The 19,727-nt window shown below is 33.3% G+C and overlaps 3 protein-coding genes across 3 annotated transcripts; 2 read left to right on the plus strand and 1 right to left on the minus strand.

Annotated features, from left to right (window-relative positions):
* Positions 1–591: 591 nt before the first annotated feature.
* Positions 592–4,161, minus strand: LOC123205639 (vacuolar cation/proton exchanger 3-like). Its single transcript, XM_044622659.1, has 11 exons — positions 3,829–4,161; positions 3,681–3,748; positions 3,557–3,585; positions 3,288–3,484; positions 2,988–3,200; positions 1,801–1,914; positions 1,584–1,700; positions 1,442–1,495; positions 1,247–1,363; positions 1,078–1,168; positions 592–959 (listed from the first exon to the last, which is right to left on the minus strand). The coding sequence occupies exons 1-11, from the start codon at positions 4,105–4,107 to the stop codon at positions 901–903; spliced, it is 1,338 nt and encodes a 445-aa protein (XP_044478594.1). The 5' UTR covers positions 4,108–4,161; the 3' UTR covers positions 592–900.
* Positions 4,162–7,779: 3,618 nt separating this feature from the next.
* Positions 7,780–9,795, plus strand: LOC123200709 (nudC domain-containing protein 2-like). The gene is made up of 5 exons (XM_044616052.1): positions 7,780–7,939; positions 8,021–8,169; positions 8,284–8,332; positions 8,452–8,594; positions 9,495–9,795. Exons 1-5 carry the CDS (start codon positions 7,891–7,893, stop codon positions 9,579–9,581), a joined length of 477 nt encoding a protein of 158 aa, XP_044471987.1. The 5' UTR covers positions 7,780–7,890; the 3' UTR covers positions 9,582–9,795.
* Positions 9,796–11,718: 1,923 nt separating this feature from the next.
* Positions 11,719–14,515, plus strand: LOC123209738 (inositol 3-kinase). Its single transcript, XM_044627873.1, has 2 exons — positions 11,719–12,925; positions 14,098–14,515. The coding sequence occupies exons 1-2, from the start codon at positions 12,062–12,064 to the stop codon at positions 14,377–14,379; spliced, it is 1,146 nt and encodes a 381-aa protein (XP_044483808.1). The 5' UTR covers positions 11,719–12,061; the 3' UTR covers positions 14,380–14,515.
* Positions 14,516–19,727: the final 5,212 nt, after the last annotated feature.

Below are 19,727 nucleotides of genomic sequence, written 5' to 3' on the forward strand. Positions count from 1 at the left end.
TGTTAGTGCCTCCGACGGTCTACACGTGTGCAGTGACGATTAAAGTAGGGTCTTCTATCCAAATAGATATTGCAAGATGTTCATCATAGAGGATTTAACAAATCTAAAAGTGGTAACTTTTAGATCTAAGGGTGTGGGTCAAAGGCCTCGTGAATAAGGAAGTAAGATGGTCGGAGTGGCGACTGTTTGTGTATAAAGCTCACACAGGTGGTGGTGGCGTTGTGTAGCGAAGACCCCGAAAGGCAACAACTTCTTCTCCCCTCGATTTCATTCTCACACTGCCAATGATATGAAATTCCTCTACTTGATAAAATTAGTGAGATCCAATCAAGTCACGGTTAGTCAGTGTTGCAAGTGAGGGTGATACAGCAAGTTAGTGGCCTTTGCACCAAGATTGAACCTATGGTCAAACCGTGGCTCAACATAGTTCACATTTGGATGGAGTTTCCTGAGAAAAGACTCCAGTTTTGTAAAATTTTGACCCAGCCTACTTTAATTTGTGGTTTATCCGGCCCTGGGTGTCATTCAAAGGCCCAAATTCTCGGTATTTCTGATCACAAAAATGCGAAATTTCAGGATTTAATTCCAGGATTGGATAAACTCCCAAATGCAAGAGTTTTTTATTCAGTGATCATTACATGGCCCGCTCAACAGCACAGCAATGACAACTAGAACTAAGATACGTGCACAACACAACACAACACTATCCCACACAAAAAATTCGGACGCCCCTCTGCCAAACTTTGACGAAATTAGAAGCAAATACATTATCACAAATTCAAGGCATTGGAGAAAGATTTATGCACAAACATTTTACCACTCCTTCTCCAAGTCAATGTGCCAGAGGACATGACGTGATAAATTAACCAAAGGATTATCTTCCGATTTGGGGCATAAACCCTATGCTGCGATGAATCCGACGGACAGTTTACCTCCCAAGTTGTCCAAGTTTTCACCTTCTGCCAAACAGTTACGTGACATTAGTTAAAACAAAACAAATTCTATTGTGAGCAAGATCCGATTCTGAAACCATTGTGCAAGATCCGATCAAATATGATAATAAGTGAGCATACTTACTTTTCGGAATTTTGTGAACAAAAAAACAGGCAGCAATGGCAATGTAACAGAGGAAGAGAGTCACTCCTTTCATGTAATGAGAAGTTCCATCCTGAGAATTAATAACATAATTTTTATGAGGAAACAAGTTTGATGAAAATATATACTCAGTTATGTAATAAGATTAAACCTGTAAAGTGAAGGCTGTAATTATAATTGCAAAGGCAAGACAACCAGTTTCAAGGAGACTGAAATCAAGATCCATGTGCACTCCCATGATCCAAGCAACGAGGACACATAAAGGAACCTGAAAATAAAAAACAAATTATGTTGTTTTGGGGGAAAAGATTAACTTAAAATTTTAAAAAAAGGAAATTTGACTTACCACAAACATAGAAATTTGAGAAGCAGATCCTAGAGCAACACCCAAAGAGATGTCCTGCATTGTATCCAGAAGTTATATTGAATTGATTCACACTAGAATGAACCCAAAAATGGGTTAAAAACTTTTTGATTTATGTGCATACCAGCTTGTTTTTGCAAGCAAATATGAGTGATCCTGCATGTTCGGCAGCATTGCCCACAATTGGAAGCAATATTATGCTGATGAAACTAACAGAAATGCCCCAAGATTCCGAAGAAGCCTTGTTGAAAATTACAAAATAGTGAATCAAAACCAAGCTGTTCAAAGATGGGCTTCTTTATGTGAAGAATATATAGTGGTATTTATATATTAATTTATACCTCAATTGTGCCCACAACATACTCTGATAACACAGCAATTATAGCTGTCATAGCAACCAGCCAAATAAACGCACTCCAAAGTCCAATCACTGCCTTCTCCTCTTCTTCTTCTTCCTGTTCATTTCAGCAAATCCATTATGTTTCCCAGGATTATGATACTAAATAAAGTTAAAGGCAAAAGATTCCCCCATCCCCAAAGGTTTAGCTCATCATTCCCCACATACACTCGTAAAATTTCAAAAACCTAAATATCTACCTATAAACATTTAAACTTAACCAAAATGGTTAGTTATAAGGGTTAAAATCATAATTTTATCATTTAACCTTAAAACCCTCAAAGTTTATATCAGTTTCCCATTTGATTTGAAAAACTAACAATTTTTTCTCTATTCAAGAGTTTGAAAATTTCACTTTTACCCCTAAGATTTTTTTCTTCATTCTCTGACGACTAGAATCTGTTTTTATTATCAGCCAACCTTTCCACCATCTTCTTCTCTTATCGTTGGCCTTTCATCTTCGTTTGATGAAAAGACAAAAACATTTGTCTTTATCTGACTAATGAATTAGCATTAGAAGATTTGTTTGATGTCAATTTGTTGTCAAATAAAGATAAATTATCTTCGTCTCTTTGTCAGAGGAAGATGGTTTGTTTTTGTCCGATGAAACAATTACGATAGGAAGGCCGACAACAAAAGAAGTGAGAAGGCCGACTATGGTCGGAACAGACTTAGGTGGCCAAAGAAAGAAGAAAAAATTATAGGAGGAAAAATAAATTTTTTAAAACTTAATCTCATAAGGGAATTATTAATTTTCTAAATTAAAGAAAAAAATAATATAAACTTTAAGGATTTTAGGGTTTAATGATAAAAATAATAATTTTATTTCTTATAACTAATAATTTTAATTAAATTTAATCTCTAAAAATAATTATTTGAGTTTTTAAAATTCTACAAATATGCGTTTACACATGGGCAAACCAGGAGTGGGAATAAGCGTTTTAGCCCTAGGTTAACTTCAATTACACTTCACTTTTAAAGGCCCACAAGAATCTTCCTTTCACGTTTTTGTCCTCACATGCATGAGCATATTTCACTGGAAATATCTTTATCTCTCTTTCCGTTTCTTGTGGGATTCAGTTATAAAATTGGTGACTCTTTTTCTTCTAAGACAAAATGAACCTTTTTTACCTCTTGAGATTCGAAGAGCTGCCTATGAGTTTTCAGCTGGAAGACGATATATGAAACATAGGCCACAAGCATAACAATGCTGCTTGCTCTTGATAACTGAAGGGTTGAGTTGGCGGTGAAACTGCCTGGTGGTGCAGAATATCTGAACATCAATGGCAACATGTGACACAGAAACCCCAGCAACAGAAGAAGCGAATTCACATCAGCCTGCTTCTGATAAACCATAAACAAAAACAACAAACAGATTCAGTAATTACCCACTTAACAAATATGAAAAAATAGCTTGTTTAAGCGTCTTACTCGATCATATCTTTGCTCCTTTTTCAGGTTAGACAAGCCTCCACAGAGAAGAGAGGTTCCAAGAACAAGAAGGAGATTAGAGAGGATGGAACCCAAGAGGGAATATTTAACAACATTTATTTTGTTCTGGTGAAGAGCAAACATTGCTATTATCAGCTCTGTTGCATTGCCACACGTTGCATTAAGAAGCCCCCCAACTGAAAAGTAATCATCAATTAGCTAGATTCATTTCTTAAAACAAACATAGTCTTTTAACATTTTCCTCATACCTGTTGGACCTGTGAAGTATGCAATTTGCCTGTTTCATTTGAAGCAAAAGAAAACGGAAATAAATCGTCAGACAATTTTTCACATATAGTTTTATAATACATACAAAATTCTACGTGTACTTACTCAGTGAGGAAGCTGACACGCTCTGCAAGAGGGGCGAGTCCAAGTAAACTCAAAGCAAATATCCAAGGCTACACGGCATGCAACAAATAAACACAATTTACAAAAAATATTTTTTACAATATTAATGAATTTCATGCATTAAACTTACTCTTCCAAACTTATAAAAGTCTGCAACTACAGCAAGAGGAATCGCAGGGAAGAGCACAGCAAGCTTGGTACCAAGAAAAACCTCTTGCAAATTGGCCAAAAATTGTCTAAGCAAATTGAACCTAACATTTGACACAAGCATTGGATCGGATTTCTTCCGCAACATGGAAGATGACATAGTTTGAGGTGACTTTACATTCCAAATCTCCTTTCCAGAGCCCTTATTCCCCTCGCCATTTTCCAAGTTGCAGACTTCTTGAGAGTACTGATCATCAGCCATTGTAATAATAATATCAGCTAGGCTTCTATTTCTCTAGAAATACCAAGAGAAAATGAACAAAGTGAATCGTCCTTGGTGGGTTAATTTATATAGAGAAGATTATAGAGGATAAGTAATAGAGTTGCATGCATGATGCAAAGTTCCATGTAGAATAGTGTCTTATTATATTTAGGCAGCTTCCTGGAATTTTCGCGGTCTCTGTTTCCATTACTGCATGGTTACAAGTGTTAAACCTTACGATTGTGCATGCTTCCTTGTTAGCGTAGATCGGTGGCGACAAATCATCTATTTATTACTGTGGTTAAGTGAATTAAGAGCTGGCGCTATACTCATGAATTATAAGAATCCAAGAAGGAAAGCGTTTCTGCTACTTTCTCTCTCTGTGTTTATGAAATTATAAAGTTAAATGTAAGAACCATACTACATCAAGAGAAGAATTCATCGATGACAATGGCTTTGCTCTTTTGGTAACTAACTAAATATCCAAGCAATGTTACATGAAAATATAATTTATACATAATTTGATACACAGAGGACATATCATTGAGTAATTGGTGTTACTTTATTTTTAGTTCAAAATTATCTAATAATATGATAATATATCATTTATATATTTAAATTGTATATAAATAAATATGCACACAATTTTCTCGGTAAATATATAACACAAATAGGAATAGTTTCACTAGACAGACGATTTGGTAATTATAATATAGACAGCCAAAACTTGGCTTGCCATATTTGAAAAGAATGAAACCCATGGTGAAAGTAGACAGGGTCTTGGGTTGTGTCGAGCCAAATTCAATATGGCCCTTCTTGCCCATGGGTCATGTCATGTCATGGCTAAGGATAGATTGTATTAATTGGTAATATGGCAAGACCCGAGCTACAGTTCAAGCCCCTTTGGGCCTTTAGTGAATAGACATGTATGTTTGCAAGTCTGCTTGTAATATTTTATATATATATATATATATATATATTTTTTTTTTTGCAAGCCAAACCCTAAGGCCTTCGACACTCCCCGCATAACTTGTGGGTCTAGCATTGCCCACAAAAATACAGGTTGTACACCCTTTAGACATGTCTAGGTGGAAGAAAGTCCTTGGAAAATTGTAGAACCAAACTAACAAATTAATAGACTTAGCATTCAACCAATATTGCTACATGTAAATTTTTTAATCATTGTGGACTAGAAAGTTGTTATCGATAATTAATAATTATTTATGAGATTTACCGTCATTAACTTATGTATGTAATTTATAGCTCTACATAATAAATATTACGTGTTAGAAATTAAAAAGAGTTTTACATATAATAAAAATAATATAAGTGAGTGGTATATAAATGTAATAGATTGAACTTTAACACAAATTAATTGATTTTGTGTAATAGAAGTTTCAATCTTCACATTTATAGGTTAAAATATATTTCTAACATAGTATCAGAATCCAAAAAACTAAATAGATGGGTCTAACAGCCTAAAAATGATCTTAGGCCTAATATCATAATGTGATCCTAGTATCAAGTGGCAATGCACTCAATCAAATAGTGGACCTTATAGTCTATGGTGGAACAATATAAGTGAGTGACACTTAAAAGAGAGTGTTGAAGACTAAAAAAAAAATCTCACATATAATAAAAACACTTGGGGGAGGTACTCAGTCAAACGATGGGTTTAACAATCTATAATAGTTACACTTGAAAGAGAGTGTTAAAGACTAAAACAAGTCTTACATCTAATAAAAATAATCTAAATGAGTAATACTTGAAAGAGAGTGTTGGAGATTAAAAAAAGTCTTATACCTAATAAAAATAATTTAAATATATAGTTTAGAGTTTAACATAACTTAATTAATTTTGTGTAATATAAGTCCCGATTTAACATGATTATGATCATTTTTTTGATAATCTACTTATGATATAGCCCTTCTTAACGTACGATTAAAAAGAATCAAGAAATTGACACCTTAGATTCTTTAAACTCAATAAGCCAATCTGTGAAAGAGAAAAAGATGTCTTTGCGCGTAAAATGATATGCACTGGATACTTCTTTGATCGTACTCTTAATTGGCTTGATGTAATTATTATAATATTGAAGCTACAAAAATCTGTTTATCCTTCAACTATAATAGTCTTCAATGGAGATGGATGATGTGAGGATGGCTGGAGGGAGCAAGAGTTTTGTACCCTAGAAGTTAGAACCTTCGAGGCATTTTCATGGCTTCATCAGGAGAGGATAAAAAGGGTTGGCACTTATTTGCCGGAGTTTAATCAAAGAAGGAAACAAAGGACAGGCGAATGCATGTATAGCAAGTTACCATTTCATTGGTCTGATAGTAGGAAATTTCCTGGGTAACCCTTGTTATTAGTATTAGATTTGAAACAAGTTTATTCAAGTTCAATATGAGTTTTACTCGAGCAAATTCAAACCCATCTGAAAATATATGAACTCGAGTCTGAACTTGAGCTAAAATAAATTTGAAAATTGATCACGAGTCTGAATCTGAGTTAAAATACATTTAAAAAATTTTTTAACTACGTAGCACAAACCACAAATGAGTTCGGTAAGCCCAAGTCAAGTTCAACTTGTCTACATGAATTCAAGTCAAACACAAACTCCCAATCAATGAAACGAGTAGAACACGAGCTGAACTAAGCTAAACCCCCTAAAAAACGAGCTTTATTTTGTTAGGGTTCGGATTGACTTAAATTCAACCTTATTTGTAATCAATTTTAGAATTTATATTGATTTATTGCATTCTCGATCTCAAACATATTCATCTCCAATTACTATGAAACAATATTATTATTATTATTATTATTATTGTTATTTTCCTGTCAGATTTAAGGGGTTTATTTAAAGGGCATATAAAATCTTGAAAATGTAAACACTGTAAACCATATTCTTAATTTTGGATAATATTAACTTATAAACGTAACTTATTGTAAAATTTATATCCCAAATCAATTGCCATCATTTAGGGATTTCACAACTCATTCACTCAAGTTAATCCTTAAGGCCTCGAGATAGGGTATGAAAGTTATCAATAATAAAAAAGTATCACATAAATAAATTATTTGAAAAATATAAATAAATACTATATTTATTAAAATTGACATATATAAAATAATTATTATTTTTCTGTTTACACTAATAAAAGAATAATAAAATATTATTTTATTTTATAGAAATTATTATTATGTTTCATTAAATCATTTGCTTTGTGTATTTCTAAAATATTATTAGATTTTTTATATTATTAAATTATAAAATTACTTAATCAATTTATTTTTTTTAAGTTCTCATTTTATAATCAATAAATTTTTTTAAAGTTTTTGCTATTTTAATTAAAAGTGAAAATAATTTTTTAATATCAAAATTAGACATAATAATCAAATTACTTATTATATTATTAACTATAATATCATCTTAATAATATAAAATTATACAAATCAAATAAGTTAATTAATGTCAACGAAAGCTTGATTACCAAAATAATCAAATATTACCGCTGTCCAAATGCCCCCACTTACTAATATTTCTAGTATTGGGGAGATCCGTTAAGAAACTCAAGTTGTTGGAGTCAATTTGTAATTTCTAAGAGCTATGTTCGTATATTTGTGAGGAAAACGAAATGTTGTGCAAATTCATAATTCGAAAATTATAGAAATAGAAATGGAAGTTTCAAGACAGCGCTAAACCAGTAGTAAAAATCTGCAAAAAATCATTTATTAATACAGTAGAAACAAAAAACGCGCGAAGTGAAATAAAAAACCCTAGAAATGGCGGAGAAATTGGCCCCAGAAAAACGTCACAGTTTCGTTCACAACGGTGAGCGTTACTTTCGAAATCTCTCTGTTTCTATGCTTGTTTGAAATTTTTTTATTTAATTTGTGTTTTATTTGTTATTAGGTCAAACGGTATTTGAATGGGATCAAACCCTGGACGAAATAAACATGTACATAAATTTACCGCCAAATGTTCATTCCAAGCAATATTACTGCAAGATTAATTCTAAACATGTTGAAGTCGGCATCAAAGGCAACCCTCCTTATCTAAATGTTAGTATTTCATTATTTATCCTCATTTATTTTGTTTATTGATTGTTATTTGTCTTTTAAAAAGAATTGATAATGTTTTATTTGTCTGGTGTGCTTATATTTATTTTATTGCAGCATGATCTCACCTGTCCTGTGAAGACGGATTCTTCTTTCTGGACCTTGGGTAATTTTTTTTTTTCTTTTTGGTTGGGTTAGATTTATTAGTAATTCTAGGCGAGGTCTTGACTGATGATAGTAATACAAGTTTATGAACTATTAACTGAATTGTGGGTTCTATGGCAGAGGATGATTTAATGCATATAACACTGACGAAAAGGGACAAGGGTCAGACATGGGCTTCGCCTATATTAGGTGAGGGTCAGCTGGACCCTCACACCACTGATCTTGAACAGAAGCGGCTCATGCTTCAGAGGTTTCAAGAAGAGGTAATAATTGCTTTAATTCTCGATTTTTATAATGCATGCTATGCTCCAGTTTTTATAGATGCCATATTCATCATTTTGCTTAATGTAGTTGTTAACTTTACTGTTGGGTTGCCAATTAGTTCTTTCACTTTCATTCTGCTTCATGATTTTGGAAACTGGTCGCAAATGCTTGATGTTATCCTATGATTAGGCATGATGAGGTTATTTTGCTAGTAGTAACTCATGAATGTAAAACCGACCAAGGTTTCAGTGCAACTCCACTTATGTTAACATATTTATAATCCTACAAGCTAATGAATGTTGGTTTAGGTTTATAGCCAAAGACTTTGTGGGATTGCTGATAACTTTTGGACAAAACTTGTTCAGACAGAGCCAGTGCTACAAAAGCATATTTGTTTTTATTGCATTGGAGCCTGTTTGTTATGTTCTTTCATAGCTGTGATATCTTAAGTCTTCAACAGTGGTTGTTTTGTAGTCAATATCTTCACCTTTTTTGTCTTAGTTATGTGTCTGTTTATTTATTGATTGTGGTTTGTGTTTAATACAACCTTTCTTGCATTACATTACATGGATTTGATGTGACCAGCCAGGGTGCTTTCTTATTTCTTTGGGATTTAATCTTGTGTTTCTGGACGTTGTACTGTGTTTCTATGATCATAGAAAAGTTTCACATTTCTTGAAAGTTCCCAAGCAATATCATTATTGGAATTATCTTTTTCCAGTTTAACTGTCTTCATTCAGGTTAACTGATAAAACTTTCCTTATCTGGATTCTGTTGAATATATACCAACTTCATTTCAATGACACTTTGCATGATTTGAAGTAATACTAATTAGTAAACTTAGATTTTGTTTTTTATCTTAACAACCTTTCCTGCTAACAAATCATTGCTCTCTGCAGAACCCTGGTTTTGACTTCTCGCAAGCACAGTTTACAGGTAGCTGCCCTAACCCAAGGACCTTTATGGGTGGAATTCGCTCTGACTGACAATCATGGTATGCTGCTTTGGCTATTTGCATTGATCCTGTTATAAATTCAGACCATCTTTTCATAAATAAAACAATCTTGTGTCCATCGGTGTTTATGCAATCTCTGTAACAACTTTATTGACCACATATAATGTTTGTGATCACTTGTGCACTAGTTATTGCCCTCTTTTATACCAACATGGAATAAATGATAAAAAATGCCTACCTCCTCATCTGTGTCTCTGCAGCTTTGTGTTCCGTTCACTATCAAGGCGAGTTAGGCCAGACCCAGTTTCTAGATTTGAAACACAGATTTTAAAGTGTGATTTATTAGTCTATCACCACTTGGAATGTGCAAAATCAACATAGTAGATCAGAGTCTTAGAAGTTGAGAAATAGCAGCTAAGTGTGAGGTTTAATTTAGAATGAAATTAATAAGAAGAGTTGTTCTCAAATACTCTTGATATATGCGTATAGCTTGCCTTTTTTTTTTTTTGGGGGTGGGGGGGCTAAATATGCAACAAATTTGAAATGCCACAGTAAGTATGTTGTGTATCTATTCTGGCTGTTTTCAGAATAAATGCTCAACATTATATGTACCCTATTTTTTCAAACAGAATATTTTCCTTTGTTATAAAAATAAAAACGGGGGGCAGGCAGGGCGGTTGGGTTGGGGTTCCCTTTAAAGTTATATAGGGAAAGAATCATATTCTAAAGCAGAGTAGTATATTTTTAGAGAAAGAAATTGAAAGATAATACTGGGAAAGGTATCATATTCCCCATCGATTATTAATGTTATGTATTAAACTAGTCTATGCTAGTATATGGTGAAGATCCTACTTGAACGATGACTGTGAGTTAATTTCTGAATCGGCTTTGTTCCATGTGGACTCAATTGTCAAAAAGACTAAAGGAAATGCCAGAATTCCGTTGGTATATAAGAATATGATCATGCATTTATAATAATATTCTCTATGTGCAAAATTTTGCAGTCCATATAAAATAATATATCATATAAATTATATTATAAGTTTGAGGATTGAAAATTCATTGGTTCATGTTTAAATATTTGAGCGTCAACCTATTTAACGTAAAATTTGTATGGATAACTTTTTTCCTTTAGTAAGTAAAAAAAATATATTAACAAAAAACAAGAAGACTATAACAGAGAATCAGGATCAGTCAAAGTTCATCCCGTCAAAACGGAGAGGAAAGCAAAACAAACCAGACCTGGCCTAACCAGTGTAGGATAAAACTGTCTTTACAGGAGAAAACGTAGACCAATATGCCAACAGAACAACAAAAATAAAACAACAAACTTGAACAACCAAGAAGAAAGCGAAGCCAGGTGAAGGGGATGCAGCGAAGGGAATGCCCGAAACCACAAAGCAGCTGGGACCAAAGGCACAAGAAAGAACTCAAGCAGGAAGCAAAAGCAAGCAACTGCAAAGGAGGACCCATGATTAAGGGCAGACCAGGAGGATAACAGCAAGTTGCACAAGGAAGGCACTGCAGCATGATGGAGGGCGATCTGGACAAGCTGAACTTGGGCGGATTGCACTGCAGCACGTTTCACCCATGTTCAGGAAAATTACAATTTCAAACTTGTTGAATTATAAACACTGTCAAAATTCTACACCATTAGAGGAAAAAAAATTAATATCTGAAGGATATAACCTTTATTTTTCCTTCCCAAAGTTTTGAAAAATTAAAGATGAAAACAAATGTCCTGGTCATCGGAAATGCTTCAAGCAAGAAGCGAATGTGCCTGAATCACACCAAATTTGTGTGATTTAATGAGCTTGCATATGAAAGAGTGTGATTCTAATATTGGAATCGCATTGATGGTTTTATCGACCACATTGGCTTTTGCTTTTTTTTAAACAGACTTTATCATAGATAATGTAAAATTTACCCAAAAAATAAAATAAAATTAAACAGTTAAATAACATAATTAATTTCTTTTTACCACTGTATTGGGACTTTTTTTTAAATGATATTATTTGTGATAATTTATAATTTAAGAATTAATAGGAAAATAATTTCCCCAAATTTTGCATAGAAAATATAATTGAAGTCATTCCAATCTTATAAATATAGATAGATCCTAATAATTAATTAAAACTAACTAAAAAATTAAATCAAAAAATATTTTCCGATTTGGAAAATCCTGCATCCGTCCATCAGTTTTTGGTGCTCGCAACTCAAGGGCAAAGGCCTCGCCTTCATTCTCATCCCCTAATTTTCTCATGGCTTCACCGTCAAACAAAAACTCAAAATTAATTAAAAAATTCTCAAGCTCCCTCTGATATCTGTATATAAGTTGCCACACAGATCCTTCAACAACTGGAGCGATGTCGACACATATTCAACATTCGCTTTCTTAATTCACCCACGAAACCAATTTCATTTTGTCTTGTATTGTCAGCACGCACCCCCATCTCCCTCTCTAAATGCTCCCTCTCCAGCAATTCTCAACTCCTTTTCTATTTCTCCGTCATGGTTAGGCACCAAAAAGACCCGCGAAATTTCACCGACACCGTCCTAATCGTCGGTAACTACTGCCACGATGTTCTCCTTCAAAACGGCAACGTTTTAGCTGAGTCTCTTGGTGGTGCTGCCTCTTTCATTTCTAACGTTCTCAATGGCTTGTCTATTTCCTTTAATTTGGTTTCTAAAGTTGGCAAAGATTTCAAGTACGAAACTAATTACGCCCCGATTGTAATACCCACTTCCAAGACAACGGTTTTCCACGCGTATTTTGATGACTCAATATCGGAGCCGAATGGGCATCAAGATCGGGTCCTGCAACGGGTCTCTGCATGTGAACCTATTCGGCCCTCGGATCTTCCTGATGGGTTGTTTAATTATGGGATGGCTGTTGGTGTTGGTGGAGAGATTTTGCCTGAAACGCTTGAGAAAATGTTGGAAATTTGTAATGTAGTTTTTGTTGATATTCAATCAATAATTAGGGTTTTTGATAGCGTTGATGGAACAGTTAAACTTGTGCCGTTGAAAGATTGTGGCTTCTATCATTTGCTACCTAAAGTTGGGTTTTTGAAGGCTTCTTCTGAGGAGGCATTGTTTATGGATGTTGATGATGTGAGAAAGTTGTGTTGTGTAGTGGTCACGAATGGGAAGGAAGGCTCTGAAGTGAGTTGGAGAGATGAAAACGTTAAGATTTCACCATTTTCGGCTACTCAGGTAGATCCAACGGGTGCTGGAGATAGCTTTTTAGGAGGGTTTGTGAGCGGGTTGTTTCAGGGTTTGGCTGTTCCTGATGCTGCATTGCTAGGGAACTTTTTTGGGTCCATTACTGTTGCGCAAATTGGACTGCCCAAGTTTGATTCAACGGTGTTGCAGGTTTGTGAAGATATGTTGTTGATATTTTTCCTGCTTGACATATTTATAATATGTCCAACAACTAGTTATTTGTCTTATGTGAAATTTTGTTTTTTTTTTTTAAATGTAAATATGATATGGTTTTGTGTGAGAATAAGCATGGTTCGAATTGGTAAATTTATTGGTAATAGGCATATGATTAATTAACCTTGGGTTTGGCTTCATAATTTGACATTAATAAGCTGGCTTGATATCATGAAATTGTCCTGCACTGATGTTCCTACAATAGACATGGGATTTGGTATGTAGTGTTGGTTCTATAACAATAGGTATATGTGATATGAATATAATTATCTGTAAATAGTTTTTAACTTTTTTTTAATTCGGATCTAGGAAGTTCAAGAATAGATGATTTATTTGTTTTACTAGATATTCTCAATATGTATTCATTGGTTCTAAAAATTCAGCTACTTCTGTTGAGGTTGGGAAGGAATCATTGTTGTGGTGGAGCTTTATCCTTCTTCATTTCGTAGATATGGTTCTGTAAAACTTAGATGCGAACTATTATTAATATGAAAATAAGATTCATTAATTAGGCAACAAGATTAGATTATGCTAGCTTGTTGTTTTTGTGTGTGTTTGTCTTAGTGGAATGGAAGAGAGGGCAGATATAATAAATAGAGTTTGGTTCAGAATGGGAAAATTTTACGTCATCACCGAACCAATCATAGAAAAAGTTCATTTTGGAGAATAAATTATGTTCTTTATATGTCTCACTAACACATTTCAGTTGCTTTGCATGCTTCGTGTACCTTTTTTAATAGAATAGATAGCCATTTTATGTGATCCAATTTATTTTTAATAGAATAGATAGCCATTTTATGTGATCCAATTTATTTTCCATTTACTCGTGCTCCATGGTAAATTTCTATTTTCTACATATATGACCCCATAAAGTTTACATGTCTTTGGTCTTAACCTGTTTACCTTTCAAAAGCGTGAAATGCTACTTTACAATCATAAAATATCAGGTTTATAGGTATTTTAATCTCCATATCAGGAAGGAATTATTTTTGGGGATTTTTTTCATCACTTGAGCGCCTCATCTGTGCAGAAAACTATACTTTAGAGAATGGCATGTGCCACGGTTATAGAAACATAAGCATGTACTTACCTCTAGTTTCTTCTTTCAGAGAGTTAAGGACGAGGTGCAAAGGAGAAAGCTGAGATGCTGTGAACGAAGAGATGATGTGTTGAAGTTTACAAAGCCAGTGGGGCATGAACAGTTTCATGCATCTCTTTGTGCAGCCAAGCTAGTATCAGCTTGTACCATCCAGGAAGGTCAATGGGATTTACAAAGTTCACCTGCCAAAAGAGGGGAGCAGGATTTTCCTCCCCAGTATACTGACCAACCTAAATTGTTACATAATTCTGTGTATGAAGAACCGATACAAACAGTTGAGGGCAAACCTTGACTTGGAGAATGTTTCCTTTTTTAGTTTTTTTCATTGAATAATTCGGCTAGAGATCTTTCTGCCCAGAGCTTGGTGCTGGCCAATCAATCCAAATTTTGGAAATAAATGACAAACTAAAGCAATAAATTTCCATAAAGCTAGAAAGCTTCCAGGGTACGTAGTTGCCTTTTCTTTTTCCTGGACATTTATATAGTGTTCAGTTTTTATTAGCCCCATCTACAGCTGATTTTATTGATGGCACAAACGCAATACGATGACAGTCTGTAAGAAAGAAGTGAAACTGTTCAACACAAGAGAGGTAGATTTTGCAAAATTCTTTTGAATTCCCTTGGATTTAGCTTGTGAGTAGTGCAAATTTTACTCTTTAAGAGTGTGTTCCTTTGCTGTTTCTGATGATTGAATTTTGGAGATGGGGATGCCATTTTGAAGAAGCAAATTATGCGACACTTAGACCTCTGACTTTATCGAAATCAATGAAACCATTTCATAGAAGAAAAAGTAAAATGTGGCTCACTAGATATTGTTAAAGCCAAATCAATGCATTTGTAAGGAGCTGTTTCATTTTCAGACTCTCAATCCTATGCTATAATATATTTTGGAATGTTCAATCTTTAAATTATAGATAAAGTATGACGAGATGTACAACGAAAGCACACTAAGTCACTAACTCATTAAAAGTAACTGGTTTCGGGTCAAGAGCCTGCTTCAATCAGGTCTCAGACTTCGGAGTTCCAATCTTCCAGGAGAGAGATCGCTTGGAGTGAACGCGTAGCGAGTAGGGAGGGAAAGCATAAAAAAAAAGGGGATAATAATTAAAATAGATAAAATTTTGTCCGTTTATACCGTTTTAGGTAAATGCATAGTAATTTTATTTTTATAAACAAATTTTTTTATAACTTCAAAAATACCCTCCTAACCCTATATACGTAGACGCTAGAAAAAAAATTTGAGTGCGTAAGTGCGTGTGGAGTGCGCGCGGTGCGTGCGGTGCGTGAACAGTGCACACTAGGGCTGGATTCGAGCCGAGCCGAGCTCGACGAGCCGGGCTCAGCTCGGCTCGATCGAGCTCGAGCCGAGCCCGAACTGGCTCGGGTTGGCTCGGTATATTTTTTTAAAAATTTTTTTATACAAAACGACATCGTTTTGATTTTTATATATATACAAAACGGTGTCATTTTGATATAAAAAACGAGCCGAGCCGAGCCGTTACCGAGCCGAACTGAAAACGAGCCGAACCCGAGCCGAGCCTAATTCGGCTCGAGTCAAGCTCGAGCCGAACTCGAGTCGGCCCTCAAAAAGCCGAGCCGAGCCCGAGCTGGTTGCGAGCAGAGCTCGGCTCGGCTCGAATCCAGCCCTAGTGCACACACCCTGATTAATATATATAAACAAAGTGTGAGGGTGCGCGCGCAGTGCGTGCACCCTTTCTTTTATATATATATATATATATATATATATATATATATATATATATATATATATATATATATATATATATATATATATATATATATATATATATATATATTAAATAATATAATAAAATATAATTAAAAAATATATATTAAATATTATAATATTTAATATAATATATATAAATAATAATAATAATAATTTTTAAATATATATTATATTATTATATATTATATATAATATTATAATATAATAAATATATATAATAATATAATATTTTATATATATATATAAAATATATGCACAGTGCACGCACTGCACACGCACTGTGCACTGTGTACAGTGTGCACACTGTACTCACCGCGCGCACCACGCATTCACGCACTCCGTGCGTACTCCGCATGCACCCACGCACTCCACACGTACCCGCGCACTCTGTACGCACCCACGCACTCAAACCTTCCTTCCAGTGTCTATGTATACAGGGCTGGGAGGGTATTTTTGGAGTTACAAAAAAATTTGCTTATAAAAGTAAAACTACTGTACGTTTACCTAAAAAAGTATAAGCGGAAAAATTTTTGTTTATTTTAATTAATATCCCAAAAAAGAGAGCAATGATAGTAAAAAATGGAGACTCCAATTGAAAAATATACGAAAGAAAGAAGAAAATATAATATTTTAAAACTTAAGAAAATTATGAATTTTAAAAATTATTATAAAAAAATAAAATAAATTTTATTTTTATAAATAGATTGAATCAAATAAAAAAACAGGTTTGTTAAGTTTAATTTAGGGTTGTGTTATTGGAAACTTTTACATGATCAAGATAAAAAAAAAAATCAATATGGAGGAATTTTTAAAATATATTAAACTGAATAAATTAATTATTTGTAAATTTGGTAAAAATAATAAATAAAAATAAAAATATTGTGAATAAAATAAAATATAAACATTATGTTTTTATTTCAAATAATAACCCTTTTCTAAAAAATATCTAACCGTTCAACGGAGTCTTCCCAGTCATTTGTCATCCTCTGGCGCTGGAGACTGTTGAAGTGTGAACAGTGAGAGACGACGGCGGGTCCACGACAGGCACTAGTGGAATTAATAAATGGAAAAGGAAACGCGCATTACATCTGTATTAATTAATTATTTAATATATTTGTTTTTAGGAAAATTAAATAATTGCCCCTTTTATTTTGGTATTTACCCTAAATTTTGGGGTTTAAGTAAATATACCCTTATATTAAATGTTTAAACGAAAATACCTCAAATATCCTCTTAAATATCAAAACTACCCTTCTAAATTAAATTATTATTTTATTTAAGAGTAATAAAAAATTTACTTCTAATATTGGGGTTTAAACCAAAATACCCCTAATTTAAGGTATTTAAACAAAAATACTCCAAAATAATACCAAAACTATCATTCATCTATTTCTATATAAACCACATATCTTCCTTCATTTTTAACATATCTGAGAGAGATTTCTGAAGAGAAAAAATAAGTTTGTGTTCAAGATTTCGGACGAGAAGAGAAAAGTTCATCATTTCGAGGTATTTATCCATATCATTACTTTAATCGTTATTATTTTATTAATAATGTAATTATATGTAATATTTTATATAATAAATTAAGTTGTGTATAATAAGTAAAATAATAAAAATTAGATAGGTTATGTTGTAAATATTATAGTATTATAGGATAACATGAGATTACTTCAATCGTTATTATTTTATTAATAATGTAATTATATGTGATATTTTATATAATAAATTATAGTTGTGTGTAATAAGTAAAATAATAAAAATTAGATAGGTTATGTTTAATAATATTATTCTGTCAAATTGAATTATGAAATAAGTATAATTGTGTAATGACATCTGTAAATAGTATTTTCAGTCGTATTATTTATGTTGATTATATATTTTATTTGGATAATATACAAATTTATCCCAAATTTTGGGGTTTAACAAAATACCCTTATATTAAAATATTTAAACAAAAATACCCCAAATATCCCCTTAAATATCAAAAATACCCTTCTTAATTAATTTTTTTTTTTTAAGGGCAATATCAAAACATGATACATTTAAGTAGTCACAATATATAATTGAATTATAGAATAAGTATAATTGTGCAATAGATATCTGTAAATAGTATTTTCGATCGTATTATTTATGTTGATTATAGATTTTATTGTAGAATTAATCTAAATGGTTGGATATGCTTCAATTAGATATGAGGGATAATTGATAGAAATGGGTGACAATGTTATAAAATATGTTGGAGGTAATAGGAAATTGATTAAAATTCCAGAATACACATTATTCAAAGAATTAATCGAAATAGTGAGCGACAAATGTAATATAGATCGACGGATATTTAACATTCAATTAAACATGAAACCGAGGCATCTCGACGACGACATTCCGGTAGAAAATTCGAATGATGAAGATGTTGAGGTTCTTAACGGTCTATCTAACCTCTTCAAAGAATGTGTTCCAGTTTTTGTTATAACTACAGTTAATGATAATAATTATGAGGCTCAACAAACAAATGAAGATTTACAAGGTGGTGAGCTGAGCAGTTGTCCAGAAAATCAAACTATTGGTGTAGAAGAGATTCGAAATATCGAGATCAATCCGAAACAAGAATTCTTAGAGGAAGATTTTGCATATATAAATAAAGTTAATGTTGATGTATTGTATCGTGCAGAAGAATCTCTTAATGGGTACAAAGCAACTTTTCTAGAGTTGAGTGAATTTGAGGGAAATGTTGTACATTATATTCCAATCGAAGAACCAGAGGTGGAAGAGAAGACCTATATTAATAACGATATTGGAGGTATAAGTTATTTTTCAGAAACAAATCCTATTGGTGGGAATGTTCATACTGATGCATTTCATTGGTTACCTCCTTTTCTTGATCAACCATCTACATCCAGAAACTTAAAAGTATCGACCGATATTGATTCTCCAAAAGTTGGTATATTATTTCTAAGTAAACAACATGTTATTGATGCGATATATTAAGACGCGCTTCGTAGGGGATATCAATTTTTCGTGAACAAATCAGACATGATTAGATAGATAGTTAAATGTCGTAACGAAGAATGTAAATGGCGTGCACGGACAGTTAGGGTAGGAGAAAGTGATAGTTTTGAATTACGTCGTATAGATTGCCGTCACACATGTTGTAGAGATCATATATTACCTCATCATAGGCAAGTAGATGCCCGAGCTTTAGGACAAATTTTGAGGACCAACTTCATTTTAGTTGATTGTGTTTATCGAGCAAAGGAGATCATTGCTGATATCGCTGACCGATATAAAATTGATATATCATACGCACAAGCATGGCGAGCGAGAAATTGGGTGCTTCAATCATTGAGGGGGACACTAGAAGAGTCGTTTATATTGCTGCCAGAATATTGCCTCAATTTAGAATGTTGTAATCCGGGGACGGTGACACATACACTAACGGATGAGCATGATTGATTTAAATACTTTTACATGCATTCGGTTGTAATATCCGTACATTTCAACAACATATTCGACCGATTATTTGTATTGATGCTGCTTTCTTAAAGGGTAGATATCTGAGCCAACTATTTATTGTTGTTGCATTGGATAAGAATAATCAGATATATCCACTTGCTTTTGGGATTGGTCCTAGGGAAGATCATGACACATTGTATTGGTTTTTAACAAAGCTGAGAGATTGTATTGGTGAGGTACCTCATTTAGCCATCATTTCAAATCGACATGTCAGCATATTTTTTACAATGGCTTAAGTATTCCCTAGTGTGCATCACGGTTATTGTTGTCACCACCTCCATTGTAACATGCGGTCCAAGTACAAGAAGAATGTCAAAGTCGCATAGATGTATTGGAAAGCAACTAATGCATACATAGAGTATGAATTCTAGTAGGTG

Source organism: Mangifera indica, chromosome 2 (assembly GCF_011075055.1).
Source record: "Mangifera indica cultivar Alphonso chromosome 2, CATAS_Mindica_2.1, whole genome shotgun sequence".
In the NCBI taxonomy this organism is placed as follows: Eukaryota; Viridiplantae; Streptophyta; class Magnoliopsida; order Sapindales; family Anacardiaceae; genus Mangifera; species Mangifera indica.